Consider the following 23,264-nt stretch of genomic DNA (forward strand, 5'->3'; position numbering starts at 1 on the left):
ATCAAGGAGAAGTTGATTTTTGAGCTGAGAAGTAAATGATGTAAAGGAAGCAGTCCTGTGGATCTCACATCCAATGCAGAAAAGGGATACAATGTTTTATATTGTAGAATTATCACTCTGACTGCCATATGGAGGAGGAACTTTGGAAAGAAAAGAGTAGAAACAACAGCCAATTATGTGGCTATCATCCAAGAGGAAATATATTGGCTCTGACAAGTGTTACAGTAATAGAAATGGTAAAAAGCATTCTAAAAGATCACAAGTTACCTAGACCAAGAGGCAAGAGCAAGATGATAAAATGTTCAAAAGCCCAATAGCAGAGAGCATATAAAGTTGTTCCTCCATATTATCAGGGGACTGGTTCGAGAACTCCCTTGGATACCAAAATACCCATACACTCAATTCCTGTACTCACTCCTGGAGAAGCAGAGTGTAGAAAAAGTCAGCCCTCTGTATACTTGGGTTTTGCATTCCATGAATACTGTATTTTCCATCTGCATTTGACCAAAAAAAATCTGTATATAAGTGGACCCATGCAGCTCAAGCCTATGTTATTCAAGGGGCAACTATAATAAATTTAAGGAACTAAAGGATGGCCAGTATACCTCACTTACAGAGACCACAGAAGAAAGTGATTTTTAAAGAAAATGTGGCACATATACACCATGGAATACTATGCAGCCATAAAAAAGAACGACTTCATGTCCTTTGCAGGGACATGGATAACGCTGGAAGCCATCATTCTCAGCAAACTAACACAGGAACAGAAAACCAAAAACCACATCTTCTCATTTATAAGTGGAAGTTAAACAATGGGAAGACATGGACACAGGGAGGAGAACATCGCACACCAGGGCCTGTCAGGGGGTGGGGGACAAGGGGAGTGAGAGCATTAGGACAAATACCTAATGCATGTGGGTCTTAAAACCTAGAAGACGGGTTGATAGGTGCAGCAAACCATCGTGACACAGATATATAGACCAATGGAACAGAACAGAGCCCTCAGAAATAATGCCACACATCTACAACCATCTGATTTTTGACAAACCTAACAAAACAAGCAATGGGGAAAGGATTCCCTATTTAATAAATGATGTTGGGAAAACTGGCTAGCCATATGCAGAAAACTGAAACTCGACCCCTTCCTTACACCTTATATAAAAATTAACTCAACATGGATTAAAGACTTAAACATAAGACCTAAAACCATAAAAATGCTAGAAGAAAATCTAGGCAATACCATTCAGGACATGGGCATGGGCAAAGACTTCAAGACTAAAACAATGTCCTGAAGTCTTTTACTGCAATGGCAGTAAAAGCCAAAATTGACAAATCGGATCTAATTAAACTAAAGACCTTCTGCACAGCAAAAGAAACTATCATCAGAGTGAAGAGGCAACCTACAGAATGGGAGAAAAATTTTTGCAATCTATACATCTGACAAAGGACTAATATCCAGAATCTACAAAGAACTTAAACAAATTTACAAGAAAAAACCAACCCCATCAAAAAGTGGGCGAAGGATATAAACAGATACTTCTCAAAAGAAGACATTTATGTGGCCAACAAACACGAAAAAAGCTCATCATCATCATTAGACAAATGCAAATCAAAAACCACAATGAGATATCATCTCCCGCCAGTTAGAATGGCGATCATTAAAAAGTCATGGAAACAACAGATGCTGGAGAGGATGTGGAGAAATAGAAACACATTTACACTGTTGGTGGGGGTGTAAATTAGTTCAACCATTGTGGAAGACAGTGTGGCGATTCCTCAAGGATCTAGGACCAGAAATACCATTTGACCCAGCAATCTCATTACTGGGTATATACCCAAAGGATTATAACTCATTCTACTATAAAGACACATGCACATGTATGTTTATTGTAGCACTGTTCACAATAGCAAAGACTTGGAACCAACCCAAATGCCCATCAATGACAGACTGGATAAAGAAAATGTGGCACATATACACCATGGAATACTATACACCCATAAAAAGGATGAGTTCATGTACTTTGCAGGGACATGGATGAAGCTGGAAACCATCATTCTCAGCAAACTAACACAGGAACAGAAAACCAAACACTGCATGTTCTCACTCATAAGTGGGAGGTGAACAATGAGAACACATGGACAGAGGGAGGGGAATATCACACACTGGGGCCTGTCCGATGGAGCGGGGTCAGGGGAGGGATAGCATTAGGAGAAATACCTAATGTAGATGACAGGTTGATGGGTGCAGCAAACCACCATGGCACGTGCAAACCTATGTAACAAACCTGCATGTTCTGCACATGTATCCCAGAAATTAAAGTATAGTTTAAAAAAAAAAAAAAAAAAAGCCATTTGTTCTTTCCATAGAAGCCTTTTCTTCCCTCTACCTCTTCCCCTTAATTTAGGTTTATAAACTCCCATTTTTACCTGTTTGGAGAGTCACATTTTTCTGTGAACTCACATGTATATTCATAAATAAAAATCTATCTTTTCTCTTGCTAATCGTTTTACAGTTTAATTCACAGGCCTCCATACAATGAACCTAAGAGTGTAGAGGAAAAGTTTTTCTTCATTGACAAATCATACAAGTCATCCACTTTTCTGATTTTGACGATCAACTACCTTCAAGTTGTCTTATGTTGTTTTTGTCTTTGGGATATTCATTTTCTTCAAGAAAAAAAAAAAATTGCCTTAAAATTCTCTCCCACCCCATGAAAACATAGGTAAAATCAACCCAGCCCAGCCCAGAACAGTGGTGAGCACATGAATAGACAGTACTCAGTAAGTACTAGTGAATAAATTATTTGATATTCTCTTAAATCTTTCCAAATGTTTATGTAAGAGATGTGAGAATTAATTTGAATAGCTAGAAGAAAACTTGAAAATAATTTAGTCTAATTCTTTCATTTTAACAATGAAGGACTAAAGTTAAAACAAAAAGAAGGAAGGAGTCCCCTAACTCCCAATCTGGCGCTCTATCTCTCCACACAAACTGGATTAGCAAAAGGTAATTTCAGGCCCAGAAAAAAAAAGAAAGAAAGAAAGAAAAAGAAGAACATTAGAAACGGAGGAAAGTTGGAAAAATAACAATAATCTGTTAAGATTAAAAACAATAATTAACAAATGATTTCATGCTGCCTCACAAACATTCTCCTAATTAACATAGACAATCTCCTCTGACCAACCAGGCTTCTTACAATATGTTTTGTTATTCCTATTTTAAAAAGAAAGAGAAGAGAGAGAGACAAAGAGAGAAAAAGAAACTACCCAAATTTTGTTTTCCTCCTTAAAAGTCACTCTTCATTCAAATCGAAAAGAACTCTGCATAAAACTTTACCTATATTACAGAACCAAAGAAAACTTTTAATGGAATGGAGTTCTAAACCTAAGGTACTTTAAGAAGAAAACCAGCGGCCACTAGTCTTATTCCTAAGGGATATAACATCCACCATATAGGAAATAAACATCTGATGTTATAAGGTGTTCAATCACATTTTCAAATGGTGATTATTCTTGAGAACTTTTAATACTTAAGAGATACAACATTATTTTCATTTTCTTACGTTTTGGGGAATAAATTTCTTTTCAACATTCTAATGTCTTTATTAGCAAAAGAAAAGTACATCATCGATTATTTTTCATTTCCTTTTAGTCATTTTTTATTCACATAGAACAGCTTGTTTTATTGTTTTACCAGCTTAAAATTATTAATACACCAGAAGATTGTTAATGATCATCTCAATTCTTTCAAGTTCAAAACTGCTTCTTCTGCCTATTCTTTCACCTCATATTTCTTGAGTACAAAAGTCCTATCTTTAAAAATATATTTACCTGGTAAAAGAACCTTAAACAGGTAACAAGAAATGGGAAACAGGCTTTGAAAAATAAAATAATTAGTACTTAACTCTAGAAATTTCAGACATGGTCCCTCTCTAGCAAAAGAGTAAAGATTTTCTACTCCGAAGTGTACCATCACTTCCTGCAGATGAAATGGAAGCACTACATTGAAAAGGCAGTAAAATGATAAACCTACTGAAGGCAGGAGTATATATATGAATAAGGGCAGATTCTCCTACATAAACTTTTAAATATCATAGCTGAACATGACCTGGTTCACAAAGTGTTATTAAGACAGGATCTTGGAAAGTATCAGAATGACGTATCCATTCACATAGAGACTTTATGTCTAGATTCAACAAGGTCTTTTCTTTGCAGTGGTAAGTAGATTTCAAAACCAAGTCACTTCTGATATAATCTCAAGTCTATAGGAAAGGTCAAAATGAAATGTTACCAGGATTACTTTTCAAGAAAGACTCAGGATTACAAAGACATAAAGGTTAATCCTCTGATAGTCTGTAATAACTTGTATTTGATTTTTTTTTAATTATTTTAAACACAGATGACATTTTCAATTAAAACCATGTCAAACCCTGAGGTTCTCAATGTTTGAAAAACTTTAAAAATGTAGAATTGAGCTTTTAAAGGAAAATTAAGGCTTATATATAGCAGCAACATACTCAATTGACTAAAAAACCTCAATATAAAAAGAAGAAATTTCATACTCAGGTGTACATATTTCCTACCTTATAAATGAGTAAATGAAGATAATATACTCAATGTAATTGATATGAACACAATTTTACTATTCATCTGGTAATAATAACTTTACTCAAGAAGATTTTAATTATGTATCTTGCATAACTAAGCAAGGAGTACAACAAAGATGACTGTATATTCTGAATTTTATTAGATATTCTGAATATCTAAGATAATATTCTAAGATAAAACTGTAAAAAGCAAAACACTATTGCTGGAACATAAATCACATTATTAACAGCTACCAACAATTTTTATGGGTGAATGCTTCTCAGCATGATAAATCATCATATTCATTTCATGAAGAAAAATACTGGTCCTTCCTCTGCACAGAAAATTCCTTAATGATAATATTTAAAAGAATTCTATTCTCTGAATTTCAGAGTATATCACAAAATACTGAGGAACAGAGATGCATGTGTTACTAAGGAGCCGCTTGGCCAAGTTTTTTCTTAAAATTTAATAATCAACTATAGAAAAAAGAGGCAATTAGAAAATGTGATTTAGCTATCATTAATCTACATCAAAGGATTATAATCATGTACATTGTGTGCCTTTCAAGTTATTCTCTATTATAGGTTTCACAACAGAAGTTGAGAAATCTCTTTGACGAACCAGTCCCTTATTAAAAATCAAACGAAAGTCCTTTGCTACCATCTGTGCAACATTAACGCCTTCACTGAAGAATGATTATTTTGTAAGTTAGGAAGCATTTAGTTCTATTTAAGAAAAACAACAGCAACACAGCTATTCAAACATTCATCTTCCTCTATTATAAAAAAGTCATAGCATATATGAAACACTATGTAATCGTTACAGAAAGACAAGCATCTCTCTCTAAAGCAGAAAATAGAAAAGGAAATTGTAATACTATAAAAGCATAATCAAAGTATTTTTTTTTTTTAATGTCACCAACACCGACATGTTTCACAGAACCTGACCAGCACCTGCAAGGTCTGACTTAATATGATAGGGTTGAAGAGAAAATAAAAACTTTTAAATTTAACTCCATTAGTAAAAAGAAGATTATGTTATAAAGGATAAGGTAAAATTATCCATAAATGGTTGTCAGCAAAATTTGACAATCTCCTCTTTAAAGTACACTGAACCAAGAAAAATCTGTTCAAGTATTTAGAAGCTCATTTTAGAAATATTACTACAAATTAGGCTTCTTTATCTCCAGTATACCATACACTGTGTCCATGATTTGACAAGTTCTTCCTAATTGCCCACCTTAATTACAGTAATTATATATATTATAGTAAATGCAAGTAACAAGGTTCATTTGAAAGATAAATTGTGAACTACAGGGTTTTTAAAAGAGAAAATGTGAGAGATGTTCACCATTCCACTTAATTCATCATCTTCTACACATGACCATTTAACAGAATCATACAATTTTGGAGTGACAGCTTAGGAATCACTTAATCTAATACCCTTATCCTAATGAGATCATTTTCCAATCTCCTTATTATTATAAAGAAGACCAACTGTCATTTGTCCCCAACTATCAGTTCCTGGTATATAGTTTACCTTCTAAACTTTTAGTTCTAGAAGTACTTACTAGATAATCAATTACCACAAAGGTACTGCATAAAATACACTGAACAGACAAACTATAAAGAAACAAAGGGAAATGTTCCAGAAAAAAATCTCAAATGCCCTTCAAGGCTAGTTTGTTTTGGGAAGAATTTGGGATGAAAAGTTGGGGGTCTATACAACTTATATTAAAGTAGAAAAAGCTCTACACCATGGAATTTAGAGATCTGGACAGAAGGTTATAATTCAGTATGTTTATACTCTAAATTTATTGTCATTTCCTATCAAAGTAGCAAAGAAAGATATTACCATTATAATTTTTTAAGAAGGCCTATGAATGCATAGATGTTATCATTATGAAATGAAATTATTTAAACCAAATCCTAAGAATGTATTTTAAAATTATTTTAATTAGGTCAGGCACAATTAGCTCATGCCTGTAATCCCAGCACTTTGGGAGGTCGAGGTGGGAGAATCATTTAAGCCAGGAGTTCAGGACCAGCCTGGGCAACACAGCAAGACCCTATCTCTTCTAAAAAAAAAAAAAAAATTAATTGGCAGGGTATGTGGTGGTGAGTGCCTGTAGTCGTAGCTACTTGGGAGGCTGAAGTGGGAGGATCTCTTGAACCCAGGAGTTCAAGGCTTCAGTGAGCCATGATGGCCCCACTGCACTCCATCCTGGGCAACAGAGCAAGACACTGTCTGTCTCAAAATAAATAAATGATTTTAATTAAGTTTAGTCTCTAGCATATAAATTAGCACTGCCAATTTTTATCCAACTCAATTCAACAAACATAATGAATACCTACACTTCTAACCAAAAAGTTGTGTAAAATAGAAAAACAGTAAGAAATTTACAACATAACTGCCCTGTGTAGCCTGGGTCCTCAGTTTCCTTACCTACAGAATAACGGGATTAAAGATGACCTTCGTGTTCCTAAATTTCGGATTATGTGTTATCTAAACAGTGAACTTCAACTCAGTTTAATATAAGTAACGTTGAAGGCAGCAGTGCTTAAGTCTGGTAAGGACTAAAATAATTATTCCTAATTATAATAAGGAAAACAAACACAAAATGGCCTTTGGGAAATTAATCAGTAGAATTACCTCTCCAATCTCCAACTCTACTTAGATGAGAAAGACCGCATTCTTAAAGGCCTCAGAAACTTGTTCTAAACTCAATTTTCCTAAATATCTTTAATGATGAAATATGAAGAAAGCATTTCATATTCCATAGTCCTCCAAATATAAATGATTCAAACATCACTAGCTAGAATAAAATTTCTGGAAAGGAGTCTATCTTACTCTTTTTTGCACCCCTATGGTATGCCATAACTGACAACGGTAAATCCATCAAGGGTTACCCTGCTCTCCATTTATCATCATTAAAAATGTTATATTGTTATAAATTGTGTTCCTCCCCCACCAAAATTCACATGTTGAGGTCCTAACCCCCCAGTAACTTAGAATGTGACTTTACTTGGAAATAAGGTCATTGCAGATGTAACCAGCTAAAATGAAGTGATACTGGAGTAGGGTGGACCCCTAACGCAATATGACTCCTGTCCTTTAAAAAGGGGGCGATTTGACACAAACAAGGAGAAAACCATGTTAACATAATGATGGCCATCTACAAGACAAGGAGACTGGCCTAAAACAGGTTCTGTCTCACAGACCTCAACAAAGAACCAACCTTGCATACACTTTCATCTCAGACTTCTAGTGTCTGGAATTGTGAGACAATAAATTTCTGTTGTTTAAGCCACTCAGTTTGTGATACTTTGTTACAGCAGTTCTAGCAAAGGAATACATTACTATACAGCAACTGGTGAAGAACCAAATCAAAATATCATCATAGCCACAAATCCCAAAGTAGCACTCCAAATTTCAATGCAAAGCCAATAATCCGAACAGACCACACACTCCTAAGAATCTAACAAAAGTCACTTTCACACAAACATGAACAGTTTTTATACTGCACAATTAACTCAAGAAGCTCACTGATCCCTTACCCACTTCAACTCTGAACACTGCCAAAGGTGCATGGGCCCTTGATTAAGAACCCCTGCACTGACCCTTGGTATCTACGTGGGGAGAGAAAGCTAGATCACACACCAATCTCTTTTAACTAGAAAATAAACATTGTCAGTACTGTCTTTAAATAAGAAGAGTTCAGATGAACTAATGACAGAATTTTTCTTCAGTGTGTTCTTAAAAAGGTTTACAACTACAATATCATTTTTAAAAAAGGGCAACTTTTAAAAATGTGTGTGTATAGTTACATCTGAAAGTAAGAAAAACTTCTGCACTACAGCACATTTTATCATAAAAGAATGGAGTTGAATACAGTGATGCAGATAACTAGCTGAAGGACAATTTTCATAGGTATAAAGTGATGTAAGTTCTAATTCTTAAAAATATGGACCTGTGGTAAGACTCAAAGTTTTTGCCACATTTCTTTATTTTGTATAATCAACTTCATCTTTAGCTGACAATAAGACATCATGGCAGGATTCTAAGAACAAAAGATTTAAAAACAGAAATCTAACAATTTTATATGAGCATTATCAATCATCCATGGCATCCTGCCAGTCAAGAACAGGTTCTTCTACAAACACACACTAAAATAGCATGATCTGGTCAATAAAAAGACAACTCTAATATCCAATTATGAAGATACAAAACATTTTACTTTCTTTCCATAGTTAATTAGTTCTCAGCAGAAAGCACAATGGAAAGATACATAGTTAATACACAGAGTCTAAGGACAATTTGAAAAACGTTAACCCCCACTTAAATAGAAAAGAAAATGAATATTAGATTTCTGCTCTTTCAAAATGTGCTCATCTAATTAATTCAGTCTAGAAAAGTGATCCACGGAAAAATGTCGTATTCTATCTTGGGAAAGTGTATTTAAGTGAGTTAAGTGCTATTAAGGCCAAAATCACTATTCCATATATATTCTGCAGAAGTTATCATAAATGTAAAAAGCAGGCAGTGTAAAGCAGCAAAAAAGTTCCTGGATTTACAGTCAGAAATGGGCTTTATTTCTCCAGCTTCTAGTACTAACTACACATGCGGCTGTAGGCAAGGTTATTTCACCTCTCTGGACCTTGATTTCTCAACTATAAAATAAGGGGGTTAGACTTTAATTATCTCTATGGTTCCCATCATTTCTCAAAATGATCTTCCAAAAAACCACCGGGTGTGTCACATGCATGTACCAGGGAGGCTGAGGTGGGGGGAATTCCTTGAGTGCAGGAGTTCAAGTCCAGCTTGGACAACAGAGAGAGAGACTCAATGGCTATTAAAAAAAAAAAAAAAAAAAAACCTACAGATTTTAAAATCTGAAATACGTATTCCAGAACCCCAGATAGATGTTTTATATACTTTATGAATATGAATTCATCAGTTTTTAACTGATGAATTTAACTAAGAGAGATAGGGATAGTTCTTACCTGACAGCTCATTGTCATGTAGCAAATTTCGAAGCTTACTACAAAGTTGAATCATGCTGTCCAGTTGTCTATTTATCTTCAAGTCTTGTATCCAGGCCGGGGTGTAACACACTGGACATCCAGTTCCAATGCAGTCACTTACACAATTACTTTAAAATAATTAAAAAAAAAAAAAAAAGCAACCCGTTCAGCAGAATTTAATTCCAAAAACTAAACAGTTTGAACAGAAATAAATGGAGCAGAGGTTATTCTAACATACAATGGTCAATTGTAATATCCTTGTTAAATACTGTTTTAAAGAGTAAAATACATCAAATCTAAGGTTGCTCATGTAATTTGCTATGAAGAGACTTTACTTAGCCTGATATTAGTCTGCATAATTTTCCCTACAAATAAATCTGTAGCTTCTAAAGGTTACAGAGATGTAACAGAAAGATAGAATGCCTAATGCATAGCAGTCGTGCATCCTAACTTTTTCTATCTTAACATTCCATGAAAATACCCAAAACTACTGCAGAGACTGGGAAAGACCTTTTGTTTTGTTTTGGGACTAGTATCTCAAGGCTTTAAAGTAGCTTTTGGGAAAAGATCTTTGACTTTTTCAGACAATTTTAAAACCTGTAGACTCAATTACCTGGGTTATCTAAGGACTAAAGTTTCAGAGTTAGAAGAGTTTTTCTAATTTTGGGGTTTATAGACCTTTTGCAAATCTGATGAAAATCTATACATACTCATGTAAAAAGAGGGATTCACGATCCCCCCCCACAAGCCCATCTGTGAATTCCAGAATAAGAATTCTATAAATCTCCTCCTTCATTGGCCTCACCAGATGGGTTCCAGTAGGACTGAGTAAGTAATGTAACAGTTGAAAAGCCACATCTTCCCCAAGCACCACAGGACATTCCTTGTTACAGGACCCAATCCTCTGTAGGCAGAGAGGATTCTGACTCAATATGAACCATCTTCAGACAAAACCTATGCCATTTCTAATTTTTGTATCCTTGGCTTCTAGCATGATTCCTGACAGAATGTAACTCAAAAAAAAATTGTAAAATGAATCTGTAACCCATACCAGAGCTGGAAGAGACTTTTGGGACCATCTAATTCAAAAAATGTCACTGGGGTCAATAAATGTCAACTTTCTTTAGCAAAGGATCTTCTGTACATTTGTTTGCTAGTAGTTAAGAACTCTAACTTGGAACCCCAACACAAAAAAATATGCAAAACTGATTACTCATGCAATTTAAATCACTTGTGCAATACTTAATTATCAGTAAAATACAATCTGAAATCAACTCATCAAGAACTACCACCTCATTTTTGGATGAAGAAAATGAGATCCAGTTATTTAAGTTACTTGTCCAGCACTGCACTAGTACTCAGATCAGACTAGTATTTTATATTTCTATAACATTTTATAAATTATTCCCAAATTATTTTATATACATTAATTCGGAATTCTGAAAAAAATGTCATTTTTCAGTGGATCTGTATAGCTCAGTGAGTATTTCTCAAATGACCCGTGTGTGATGTCATAAAATCATGCTGAGTAAAAGATAAATTCAAAGTACTAGATAAACCAATGAAATTTCACGTAACAGAGTATAAAAATTTATTGATATAGTTTCAGATTCCACACTGTGATGAACCTAAAGAAAACAGCACTTGTTGGCCAGGCATGGTGATTCATTCCTGTAATCTCAGCACTTTGGGAGGCCGAGACAGGAGAATTGCTTGAGCCCAGGAGTTCAAGACCATCATGGGCAACATGGCAAAACCTTGTCTCTACAAAAAACTACAAAAATTAGCCAGGCGTGGTGGGGCACACCTGTAGTCTCAGCTACTCAGAAAGTGAGATTGGATGATCACCCGAGCCGAGAAGTTGAGGCTGTAGTGAGCCATGATCGCCCCACTGCACTCCAGCCTGGGTGACAGAGTGAGACTCTTGTCTTCACAAAAAAATAAAAATAAAAAAGCACTTGTCAAGTTTTGGTGTAGTATTAAAGAAGAATAGCCACAATTATCTAAAAAAGCTACTGAAAATATTTCAATACTTCTTCCAACTACAATTATGTATAAAGCCAGATTTTCTTCAATCAAAAAAATATCACAGTAGACTGAATATATAAGTTGAGAATGTAGCTGTTTTCCATTCAGCAAGACAGAGATTTGCAAAAATGTACAACAGTGCCACTCTATTTTTTTCTTTGATTTGTTAAAATTGTTATTTTTCCTTACAAAGTGTTATTTGTGTTTGTATTAATGGGTTTATTATTTTTAAATTAATTCTTTTTTTAAAAAGTCTCAGTTTTGTACGGTAAATGCATGAACACACAAAAGCTCTTTATGGTTCTCAATTCTGAAGAATGCAAAGTGGTCTGAGACCAAAATGTCTGAGCACCCCTGCCACATGTCTTAAATTGTATCTTAGAGAGTAGATGAATTACTTTTATCAGTTGAACTGAGCTATGTCAAAATCATTTTAAAACCTCACTGCTGAGCAGTTTTAACTCAAAATCTGCATGAATAAAAACAGCTACCATAATTTTTGGCATTATATAATCAAAAGAAATCAAAACTGCACTGAATGAACTCTTTCCTATGTTCATGTCATATACACATAATCATTTTCTCTTTTAAGATGTTCTCGTGTCTCAAATCTTTTATTGGTTGTTTTAAGTCACAGAGTCCTTTAGAATCTGATTAAACGTATGGATCCCCCACCCCACCACACACACAAACCAACTTTGCATAAAACGTCATGGAGTTCATTATGCTCTAGCAGCTTTGTGACTGACCTATTGTATACAGTGAGCAAACCCATCATCCGTCAGCTGAAACAAAATACATCTGCTTGCTACAGAGTGGGGACAGGGAGTGGGCATCATTTCGTAAGCAGATCCATGGGAGGCGTTTTGGAGGCAGTGACATTTCAGCTGATATATAACTGGTAAAAAGTAAGCCTCACAGAAATCTGGCATAAGTACATTTCACGTGGAAGAAATAGCAAGTGTCAAAGTCCTGGGGCGGGAGTGAATTTGGTGTATTCAATGAGCTAAAAGGAGAAGTGCTGGAACAGTGTGAGCCAGAGGTAAATGATGTCCAAGAGGAAGACAGGTTCTAGGTCCCATACAGGGTTTTGCAGACCAGAGGGCAGTGGATTTTATTTTAACTGCAATACGAACCCACTAAAGAGTTTAAGCAGGGTAATGATATGGATATTATCGTGATTTTTCAAAGATCACTGTCAAGAATGTAGAAAATGAGGAAGGGGTGATGATGCCAAAAAGGGAAGACCAGCTATGAACCTATCACAATAGTATGAGCAGAGATAATACAATGATGGCTTGGAACAAACCATAAACTGTAGAGAATTCAGAAAAAAGGTGAAAAAATTCAAGATTCAGGACACATTTTGAGGCAGAACTGACAGAACTTAGTGATGTGGGATAAGCAACCTAGCAGTAACTGGTACCATTTACTGTGATGAAGATTACCCAGGCAGGAAAAGGCTGAAGAGGAGGATGATCAAGAGGTCAGCTCTGAACACACCAACTTTAAAATGCCTTTTCGTTCATCATCCAAACAGATGTATCTGGTAGGCAACAGGTTCCATCTCCTACCCCCCATCCTCCTGCTGGATATCCCTCATATAACAGATCTGTTTTTCCAGGAACAAAATTGGGACCCAAAACATAGCTGCCTCCCAGACAACCTTAGCCCTTGAATACACAAGGTTATTTTCATATATGCTCAAATTTCCAAATGTATTTGTTCATGCCAGACAGTAACATACTCATAACTGGAAATAATTAAAAGATTAATTCAAAGGAGACTATATTTTCCCTGTCTCATAGGCAATTAAACTAAGACACTTAATCTCTCAACTGATTTCTCCTGAACAAGAAATAAGAGATAAAAATCTAATCTTCTGACCTACAAGCCAGGGCCGTCACATGGATATAATTTCACAATAACTGTTATGCACTGAATTGTGTCCCCCAAAAAGATGTTTGAGTCTTCACCCCTCAGTTACTGTGAATGTGACCTAATTTGGAAAAAGAGGCTCTAGACGATCAAGTTAAGATGAGAACATTAGGGTGAGCCCTTAATATAAGTGGTATTCGTATGAAAAGAGGAAATTTGACACAGAGAGAAGCAAGCACTCAAGGAAGAATGCCAGGTGTACATGAAAGCAAAGACCAGAGTGATGCATCTCCAAGTCAAGGAACAGCAAAGATTGCTAGGGGAAAGGCAAGGAGCAGATTCTCCCTCACAGCCCACAGAAGGAACCAACCCTGTCATCATCTTGATCTTAGACTCCTAGCCTACAGAACTAGAGAGACAATACATTTCCGTTGTTCTAAGCCACCCAGTTTTTGGTTCTTTGCTATGGCAGCCTTAGGAAACTAATATAATAACTGTAAGACCTATACTTTCACAATTTTGAGTCTAGATTCAAAGTTTAACTGGAAAATTTAAAAACATCTATTTGAATTATATAAAAGGTATTAATTTTTTTCCTCCAATTTGGCAAAGCTGTCTACTAAGCTTTGTAACTTGGACAAGTCATCCTCTTTGAGCTTTGGTTTTCTTATTTGTAAATTAAGACACAGTTTTAAAGATCAAACTAAGATAACGTACAGTAGGTTACTTTGCAGACTTTGAAAGTTACACAAACATCAAGTACCATTATTATCAACAAGATTACATGATTGTTATCTAGTAAAAAATACAGTTGTACTATATACATCAAACCATAATTACTTACCTACAGAAGATGTGCTCACATCCTCCTAAACACACAGGCTCTCTCAGAATGTTAGTACTGTTTGAAGAAATTAAAACAATCAAGATTTGAGTCATCGTTAGATAAACATCTCACACCCAATATTTCATCCAAGGCCCAACACTACCATATTTCTCACTTTCTCAAAGCAGAAGGTATTAAAGATGCATTCATTTGAAAGGCTGTTACTCCCTGGTTAAATATTATACCATAACATACCTGCTGATTTTAAATAGTAACTACCAAACTGGGTACAAGTTGTAATACATTTTAAAATGTATTTTCTAGAAAGTTGGAGAAAGGAACAATTTTGTTCAAGTATCTCTAAACCTCTTAAGACAAAACCAACTACTGGCTGCTTCTTTCAACTACTAACGTGTATCTTCCCCTTATGATTCAAAGTGTAAACCATATACCTCAAAATGTGACCCACACGTAGAATGACCATATAACGTATCATCCAAATGAGAAAACTTCTGAGAGTGAAGAGGAGTGATAATTGAATAGGATGCTGGGACAACAGGAATAAACCAGGACTGCCCCAGACAAACCAGGATATCTACTCATTTTGACCATAAGAATCCAAGGTTTCCTAATTAAAAAAAACATGTGTTTCTTACTACTGTAAAGTAGCCATCAATTTTTCACAGATATATTGTGAAAAATGCAGCCATTCTTTCAGTTCACAGAAAGTTAATTGTTCTTTAAGCAAATGTAAACAGAAACCATCAGATTAGCAGTCTGTCTGCTGACAGAATGAAGTTCCCTGCAGTGAGTGAGCAAAGAGACACAGAAACAAAATATTTCTAATACTGTCCATCAAAATACCTGCTACATTTGTTAATCCTAACAAGGTAATGATACTAATAAATACACACCAAGACATTATACTCAATGGATGTAATGTACCCAGAGAAGTAAAGCCTTTTAAATGACGAGCACTTTTTGTGCTTGGTTTATTATACTAACTCTAAAACCTTTACATATTTACACCATTATTATTAAATTACCTCTGTACACATACCACATATCAATAAAAACAATTCTTCACATTTCTTGAAAGACTGAAAGTATCACACTGCACATCTTAATAGATATGAACATTCAAGTGAAACTGAGCTTTTCAGAAAGATTGCGAAAAACAGAGTACACACCCACAATGTTATTCTCAAGATACTGAAAATGGTGCTCACTGACATTACAAAACCTATTACTTTTTAAAAACTCACCATGTCTGATTTTTGTATCACAGTATGTAAAACGTACGGATAAAAATATGACTTGTGACTCTGCCAATTAACATGATCTCTTTTAACATTCATACTGTGTCTATAATTTTTGTTATTTGACCTACCAAACCTAACCTCCTTTTCCCCATCAAGTGTACTGAATTCTATTTCGTGGCAAGCTCCTCCTATCATAATATCCTTCCTTTACCTCTTTTATTACATCGCCCTGGCCAAACCTCCACCTTCAGGTTGCTCTCTACCTTGAAAGAAGTCCATTCAGTTTCCTAGCACGTTGGATTCCCTATCCAGCCCAGGCCAGAGTTAACTATTTCCAAGCCATCTTCACCACTACCTAATTGTGCTGACCTCTTAGACACTCATGGATGCCAATCTATAATGCTAGATAGGCCCCAGAGTCTACTTCTTTCCTGCCCACTCAGGCTGCGAATAACCGCTATTAAAAAAAGAGAAAAAAAAAAAAGGAAAGAAAGATGAATAAACTTCTCTCTATAAATTCATTTGGTAGCAACCGGGTACTGAGGCTCAGGCCTGTAATCCTAGCACTTTGGGAGGCCGAGGCGAGAGGATCATTTGAGGCCAGGAGCTTGACTGGCCTGGGCAACATGGTGAAACCCTGTCTCTACTAAAAATACAAAAATTAGCCAGGTGTGGTGGTGCATGTCTGTAATGCCAACAACTTGGGAGGCTGAGGCACAAGAATCATTTGAACCTGGAAGGTGGAGGTTGCACTGAGCCAAGATTGGGCCACAGCACTCCAGACTGGGTGACAGAGCGAGACCCTGTATCAGAAATAAATAAATAAAATTTTAAAAATATAAAAATTAGCCAGGCATGGTAGTTCACGCCTGTAATCCCAGGAACTGGGGAGGCTGAGGCACAAGAATCACTTGAACCCAGGAGGCACAGGTTGAGGTGAGCCGAGATTACACCCCTGCACTCCAGCCTGAGTGACAGAGCCAGACTCTGTCTCAAAAATATAAAATAAAATAAAATAAAAGACATAAAATTTATTTGGTAGCCTCTTCATTTTTGTATCTCTACCAAAGTCATGTATTTGATATTCTATAAATAAACAAACAAATGAATAGATGGCTATTCAAAACAATCTCTATGCTTCCTCATCTCATTAACTTTACTGGAACTTAATGGTGTAAGTTTTTTAACACCTAAATACATTTTTATCTCTTCACCAGTCATCTTACCCCTTCCTAGAGTCTAAGAGGAAAATTCGATCTCCTTTAGTCACTTTTCCTAAAATGTGCTATTCTATCTATAGTTCCCATATCTTTTCTGCCTCCCAAAGCACTAGATATTCATAATAGTTGCCTTTCTTCTCTCATCTGCATCTACACATGAACAGGTAATCTCTCCTTTGACACAGAAAAAACACTGTTTTGATCATACCTCCCATTCTACCTTCTGCTCCATCTCTTCCCTTTCTTGAACAGATAAAAGTTCTTAAATGAGTGCTCCATACCAGCTACTCCCATCTCCACACCTTCCTAGCTTTAACTCCCTCCACTCTGCTGAAACTGTTCTCCAAAGCATTTTTGGTCCCCTTCTCTCTGACCACTCTGGGAAACAGCACTGACCTCATCTTCTTTCCTGAAACCTTTCCTTCCACTGCATTTTAATATTTTTATATACATTGATCTGCCTATTTCAGCATTTCCTTAGCTGTTTTTCCTACCTCTCCATGTAGGCATACCCCCAGGATGCAGTCCATAGCCTTCCGGCTTTCTCTGGCAATACTTGACTCAACGCCTTGATTCTGTTTCTCAACTTTAAATTTCCTTCCTAAGATGACTGAACTCTTTAGCTATAGTTCTTAACCTTCACTCTAGCAATAAGGTGCTATCACATATTAGTAATGATTTAACATGTGGGAATAATTGATCAGTTGTACTAATTATTCTAATTAGTGAGTTAGAATATATATTTGTGTTGCTGTTAACGGATAAGGAAAGATAATGGAAACGTGAATGAGAAGTATGTGCACTTGTGTGTATTGGGGGAGGGAACAAGAAGGAAGTGTGTGAGCCAAGCTGAGAGAGAAGGGAGTGCCAAATTCAGTAGCACATGCCTGCAATCCCAGTTACTCAGGAGGCTGAGGCAGGAGGAAAGCTTGAGCCCAAGAGTTCAAGGCTATAGTGTGCCATGATCGTGCCTGTGAATAGCCACTGCGCTCCAGCCTGGACAACACAACAAGAACATGTATCTTTAGAAAAAAATTTTTTTTAAATTATTACAACTAGGAGATACCTATCAAGAATATAAATGCATCCAACTTTAACTCAGCTATTCCACTGCCAGGAATTTATCCTTCAGCAACACTAGATACTTGCAAAAATGAAACTTTCAAACATCGAAGATATCTAGACAAGATTCTAAAACCTTCCAGAGATTTAAGAAACAATAAAATTAAATGTCATACTTTTTTAAAAAAAAGGAATCAGGATAGCATAAGACTTCTCAAGGGTAATAAGAGATGCTACAGAACTGTGGAACGAGGCCTTCAAAATAATTATTGAAAATTATTTTGTACTTTGAATTCTACATCCACTGACTTCCACTGTCAAAGTTAACAGTAGTAAGAAAATTCATCTTTGAGAATAGTCAGGAAGTTAATAACATCTAAAATGGAAAAAAAAATAAATAGCAATATAAACATATTTGGAAATGTAGAGGTACATGCTTGTAAAACTAAAAAAAAGATAAAAGATGTTTCCGATGCATAGAACTCAGGGGTGACGAAGGATGAAGCAAAGAATGTTTTCATTAATAGTCTGTCCTACTGACTCTGTCAACTATGTTCATGTATAACTTCATTTAAAAACATTTTAAATGTAAAGGCACATGACATCAGTATCACTCCAGCACTGCTTGTTACAGCAAAAGACCACAAATAACCTAAATTTTTCCAATAAGGAAATGGTTAAATGAATCATGCAACAACTACATGGCGTTTAGTATCTGCTTCTCTGAGGCAGTACAATGCTTATATGAACATAGAACCTCTTGAAGGATACACAAGAAACTGATAATTATGAGTTACTGAAGAAGATTCACACTTATCTGTCGTTCATTTAACAAATACTGAATGGCCATATACTGTGTTATTTTAATTCTTTTCACACACTGTTTACCATTAAAAAAAATTTACTATTAAAAAGTTCTTCACAATCTGTAACACCTAAGCCATGCAACCTTTTCTCTCATTGCTCCTCAACAAAAACTCTGCTGTGGTCAGGCCAGTGTCTCTTACAACTATTATTAGCCTATGTCCAACTCTTGGATTTCAGTCTCCAGCCATCACTTCTGCAAAATTCATGCCATGTAACATCTAAAAAACAAAGTTGACTGTGTTCCACTCTTTTCTAAGGGACTTATAACCTGGCCAATTAATTATATAAACCAAATTAATATGACTTAAAAGATGTACAAAATGCTCTAAAGTTACAAAGAAGAGAGCATCTAGTTGTGGTTCTGGGATTCAATGTTGAAAACCAAATATTTGGCAGGGGGGGGTTGTTTTTGTTTTTTTGAAACAAGATCTTGCTCTGTCGCCCAGGCTGGAGTACAGTGGCATGATCACAGCTCACTGAGCTTTGAACTCCTGAGCTGAAGAAATCCTCCCATCTCAGCCTCCCACATAGCTGAGACTACAGGTGCACACCACGATACCTGGCTAATTTTTTGTAGAGGTGGGGTTTCGCCATGTTGCCCAGGCTTGAAAACTAAATATTTTGTACAGATGATCCCTGACTCACAATGGTTCGACTCATAATTTTTCAGCTTTATTATCCTGCAAATGTAATACACATTCAATAGAAACCACACTTTGAATTTTGATCTTTTCCCAGGCTAGCAATATGCAGTACAATGCTGGGCCATAACAGGAACTCATTCTGTTTTTCACTTTTAGTATGGTATTCAACAAATTACATGAGCTATTAAACACTTTATTATAAAATAGGCTTTGTGTTAGATGATTTAACCCAACTGGGCTAATGTTAGTATTCTGGGCATGTTTAAGGTAGGCTGGGCTATGCTATGATGTTTGGTAGGTTATGTATATTAAGTATATTTTCGACATACAATATTTTAAACTTACAGTGGGTTGATCCAGACATAACCCCATCTCAAGTTCAGGAGCATCTGTATTTTAACTTCCTGATTTTCTATTTCTCTTGTCTTGAAATTAGACTCCAGCCCTACAGACAAGAGATCTTAACTTTCATTTTTTCTGAGCTCCCCAGCCCACCATTACCTACCTAGCATGGTGCTAGATTAACTGCAGGATTTCAGTAAGTTCTTAGTGAATGAACCAAATGGAAGCCTATATACAAAAATGCATTTGTATTAACAATTCCATTTTATCCTTACCCTATTTTCTGTTTGATATACATATATATTAGATAGAAAAAATCCAAACAAATAAGAGAAGACATGTGCATGGTAACAGGATTTCTGTACCTTGAAAATTCAGCTACTCTACTTTTTCCCCATCTACAGTCATAGTTCTGTAACTTTACATGTAGTTGATTTAGAAAGATCAGTGTGGGGAAAAGCAAGATAGATCAGATTGTTACTGTGTCTGTATAGAAAGAAGTAGACATAGGAGACTCCATTTTATTCTGTACTAAGAAAAATTCTTCTGCCTTGAGATTCTGTTAATCTATGACCTTACCCCCAACCCCGTGCTCTCTGAAACTTGTGCTGTGTCAAACTCAGGGTTAAATGGATTAAGGGTTGTGCAAGATGTGCTTTGTTAAACAGATGCTTGAAGGCAGCTTGCTCCTTAAGAGTCATCACCACTCCCTAATCTCAAGTACCCAGGGACACAAACACTGTGGAAGGCCGCAGGGACCTCTGCCTAGGAAAGCCAGGTACTGTCCAAGGTTTCTCCCCATGTGATAGTCTGAAATATGGCCTCCTGGGAAGGGAAAGACCTGACCGTCCCCCAGCCCGACACCCATAAAGGGTCTGTGCTGAGGAGGATTAGCATAAGAGGAAGGCATGCCTCTTGCAGTTGAGACAACAGGAAGGCATCTGTCTCCTGCCCATCCCTGGGCAATGGAATGTCTCGGTATAAAACCCGATTGTACCTTCCATCTACTGAGATAGGGAAAAACCGCCTTAGGGCTGGAGGTGGGACATGCGGGCAGCAATACTGCTTTGTAAAGCATTGAGATGTTTACGTGTATGCATATCTAAAAGCACAGCACTTAATCCTTTACCTTGTCTATGATGCAAAGACCTTTGTTCACGTGTTTGTCTGCTGACCCTCTCCCCACTATTGTCTTGTGACCCTGACACATCCCCCTCTCGGAGAAACACCCACAAATGATCAATAAATACTAAGGGAACTCAGAGGCTGGCGGGATCCTCCATATGCTGAACGCTGGTTCCCTCGGTCCCCTTATTTCTTTCTCTATACTTTGTCTCTGTGTCTTTTTCTTTTCCAAGTCTCTCGTTCCACAACACCTTCAGATCAGTGCTGTCAGAGGATAACTCAGGGAAGAATTAAGTAGTGAGAACAATTTTTTTTTAAAGTTCTTACTGATACAAAATTTTCTTCGAAAAGAAAAAAAGGAAGGTAAATCCATCTGAGATTATAATACCAAGGCAGATCTATTTCTTAATAGAATGGCTGCCCTATATCTCCATGAAATATCAACTGCTATTTAATATTAGGCAAGACAGCTCCCACAATGCTCTTACATTTTAAAGAATCCTCAAGGTAATTTTAACGTGTGGACCAACATGTTGACATCCAAACGTGCAGGCTCACCAAGCCAATTAAACAATTTTTCTTGTGTTTATCTTTAGAAGAATGAAGTGTTTAACAAGTAAAGTATATGGATAACGACATGGAACCTATAGGGGATTCTTAGCGATTCATGTAAATTAACTAGGTCTTCTGGTATTACCACTTGCAAAGGCCCTTCAAATGTGATCCTACCTTAACCTAAGTTCTTTCATACATCAATTTAACATACACTAAGAAACTGTGTGTCTGGCATTGTGGCTACAAACGTGAACCTAGTTTTACTAAACATATAACTGAAGGAGACAGACATCACTCAAAATATTCCATAAATAAATAAATCTCACAAATAAATTCTAACTTGGAAGATACGATACAAGCTGAACACCAACGATTTGTGCCCTTTCTGTATGTATGTTAAACTTCATCCAGTGGACACAAATAACTATGAAATCTGCAAACTGGAGAGAACTTTACAAATCAACGAGTCCATTTTCCTCATTTTATAGATGAGGAACCAGAGTCCAGGAAAGCTATACAAATTGCTCTCTTTAGGAAGTTAACTATGTAAACCAACTGAGTATTCTGTTGTTAGGCTACTAATCACTGATTTGACCCTGTCTTAACTCTCTGTTCACCTGACCCAGTCCCAGTCCCCCTTTACCCTACAATTCTTTATAGCTAGTTATTTGCAAATAACACCCACCACCCCAGCTCCCCGCAACCTGGCTCCATTTTAAAAATCTATTCACATCTCGGCCTGGTGTGGTGGCTCGCACCTGTAATTCTAGCACTTTGGGAGGCCAAGAAGTGCAGATCACAAGGTCAGGAGTTCGAGACCAGCCTGAGCAACATGGTGAAACCCCGTGTCTACTAAAAATACAAAAATTAGCCGGGTGTGGTGATGCTCACCTGTAATCCCAGCTACTCAGGAGGCTGAGGCAGGAGAATCACTTGAACCTGGCAGGCGGAGGTTGCAGTGAGCCGGGATCACGCCACTGCACTCCAGCCTGGGTGACAGAGGGAGACTCCGTCTCAGAAAAAAGAAAATCTATTCATATCTCAATTTAAAAGCCCATGAAGCTTCCTTCCACTGGCCTTACCCAAGTACTCTTCTCAGCACTATGTTGACCTGCACGACAATTTACCCTGAACTTGTATTTATTTTATCCCTTATATTAAGCATACACTCCTTAAATTCAGAAGTAGAAAATGCATCACCTTATCACCCCTTACACAGTGTCTCAGTGATTTCTTGTTATTCTAATGAATAACCAGTGCCAGGGAGAAATCATTCCATTTGGGGATCACTGCTCTGTGAGAATGCCTCTGAACATTCAAAACTCATGAAGAAAGGCAAAAGCTGAACCTGGAGTCAGAAAACCTATCCTTTATTTCACAAATATTCATATAGTATTTAGTACATAACAGACACTGCTCAAGGCATCTTATGAATATGAACTCATTTTGTGCAGATGAAGAAAAGGAAGCACAAAAAGATAAAATAACCTAAATAATGGAGCCAGGATTTGAACCCAGGGAATCTAACTCCAGATTCCACGCATTTAACATCTACACTATGCTGCCTCAAAGTATGAGAGAATACAAAATTAAGCTTGATCATCTCCTAAACAAGAACTCAGAAAAAAAAAAATACCTATCATAAAGGTTAAAAGATTACTTTCTAACTTTTCACAAAAAGTTGATTAAAATGGCCCAAGTTACAACTGTCATAGATGTCTAATCCCACTCTCACCCTCAAAAATATGCCAAGAGGTATCTATTAATTCACAAAACAGTGTTATATGACACCTGGGGCATCTACACTGCAGCTCCTATTACCATTTCCTGCTTCCTTTAGG

The 23,264-nt window shown here is 36.5% G+C and overlaps 1 protein-coding gene across 2 annotated transcripts in view; it reads right to left on the minus strand.

The window, feature by feature from the left end:
* Positions 1-23,264, minus strand: part of BARD1 (BRCA1 associated RING domain 1) — an 83,505-nt gene that overhangs the window by 56,155 nt on the left and 4,086 nt on the right. Inside the window, exons 2-3 of one of the 2 annotated variants that reach the window (XM_004033163.5) lie at positions 14,365-14,421; positions 9,594-9,742 (exon numbers count right to left, since the gene is read on the minus strand). The exons of the other annotated variant lie outside the window; for it this stretch is intronic. Coding sequence (XP_004033211.1) covers positions 9,594-9,742; positions 14,365-14,421 — 206 coding nt within the window. The remainder of the gene's footprint in view (positions 1-9,593; positions 9,743-14,364; positions 14,422-23,264) is intronic. 2 annotated transcript variants of the gene reach the window in all.

This window comes from Gorilla gorilla, chromosome 11, assembly GCF_029281585.2.
Source record: "Gorilla gorilla gorilla isolate KB3781 chromosome 11, NHGRI_mGorGor1-v2.1_pri, whole genome shotgun sequence".
Taxonomy (NCBI): Eukaryota; Metazoa; Chordata; class Mammalia; order Primates; family Hominidae; genus Gorilla; species Gorilla gorilla.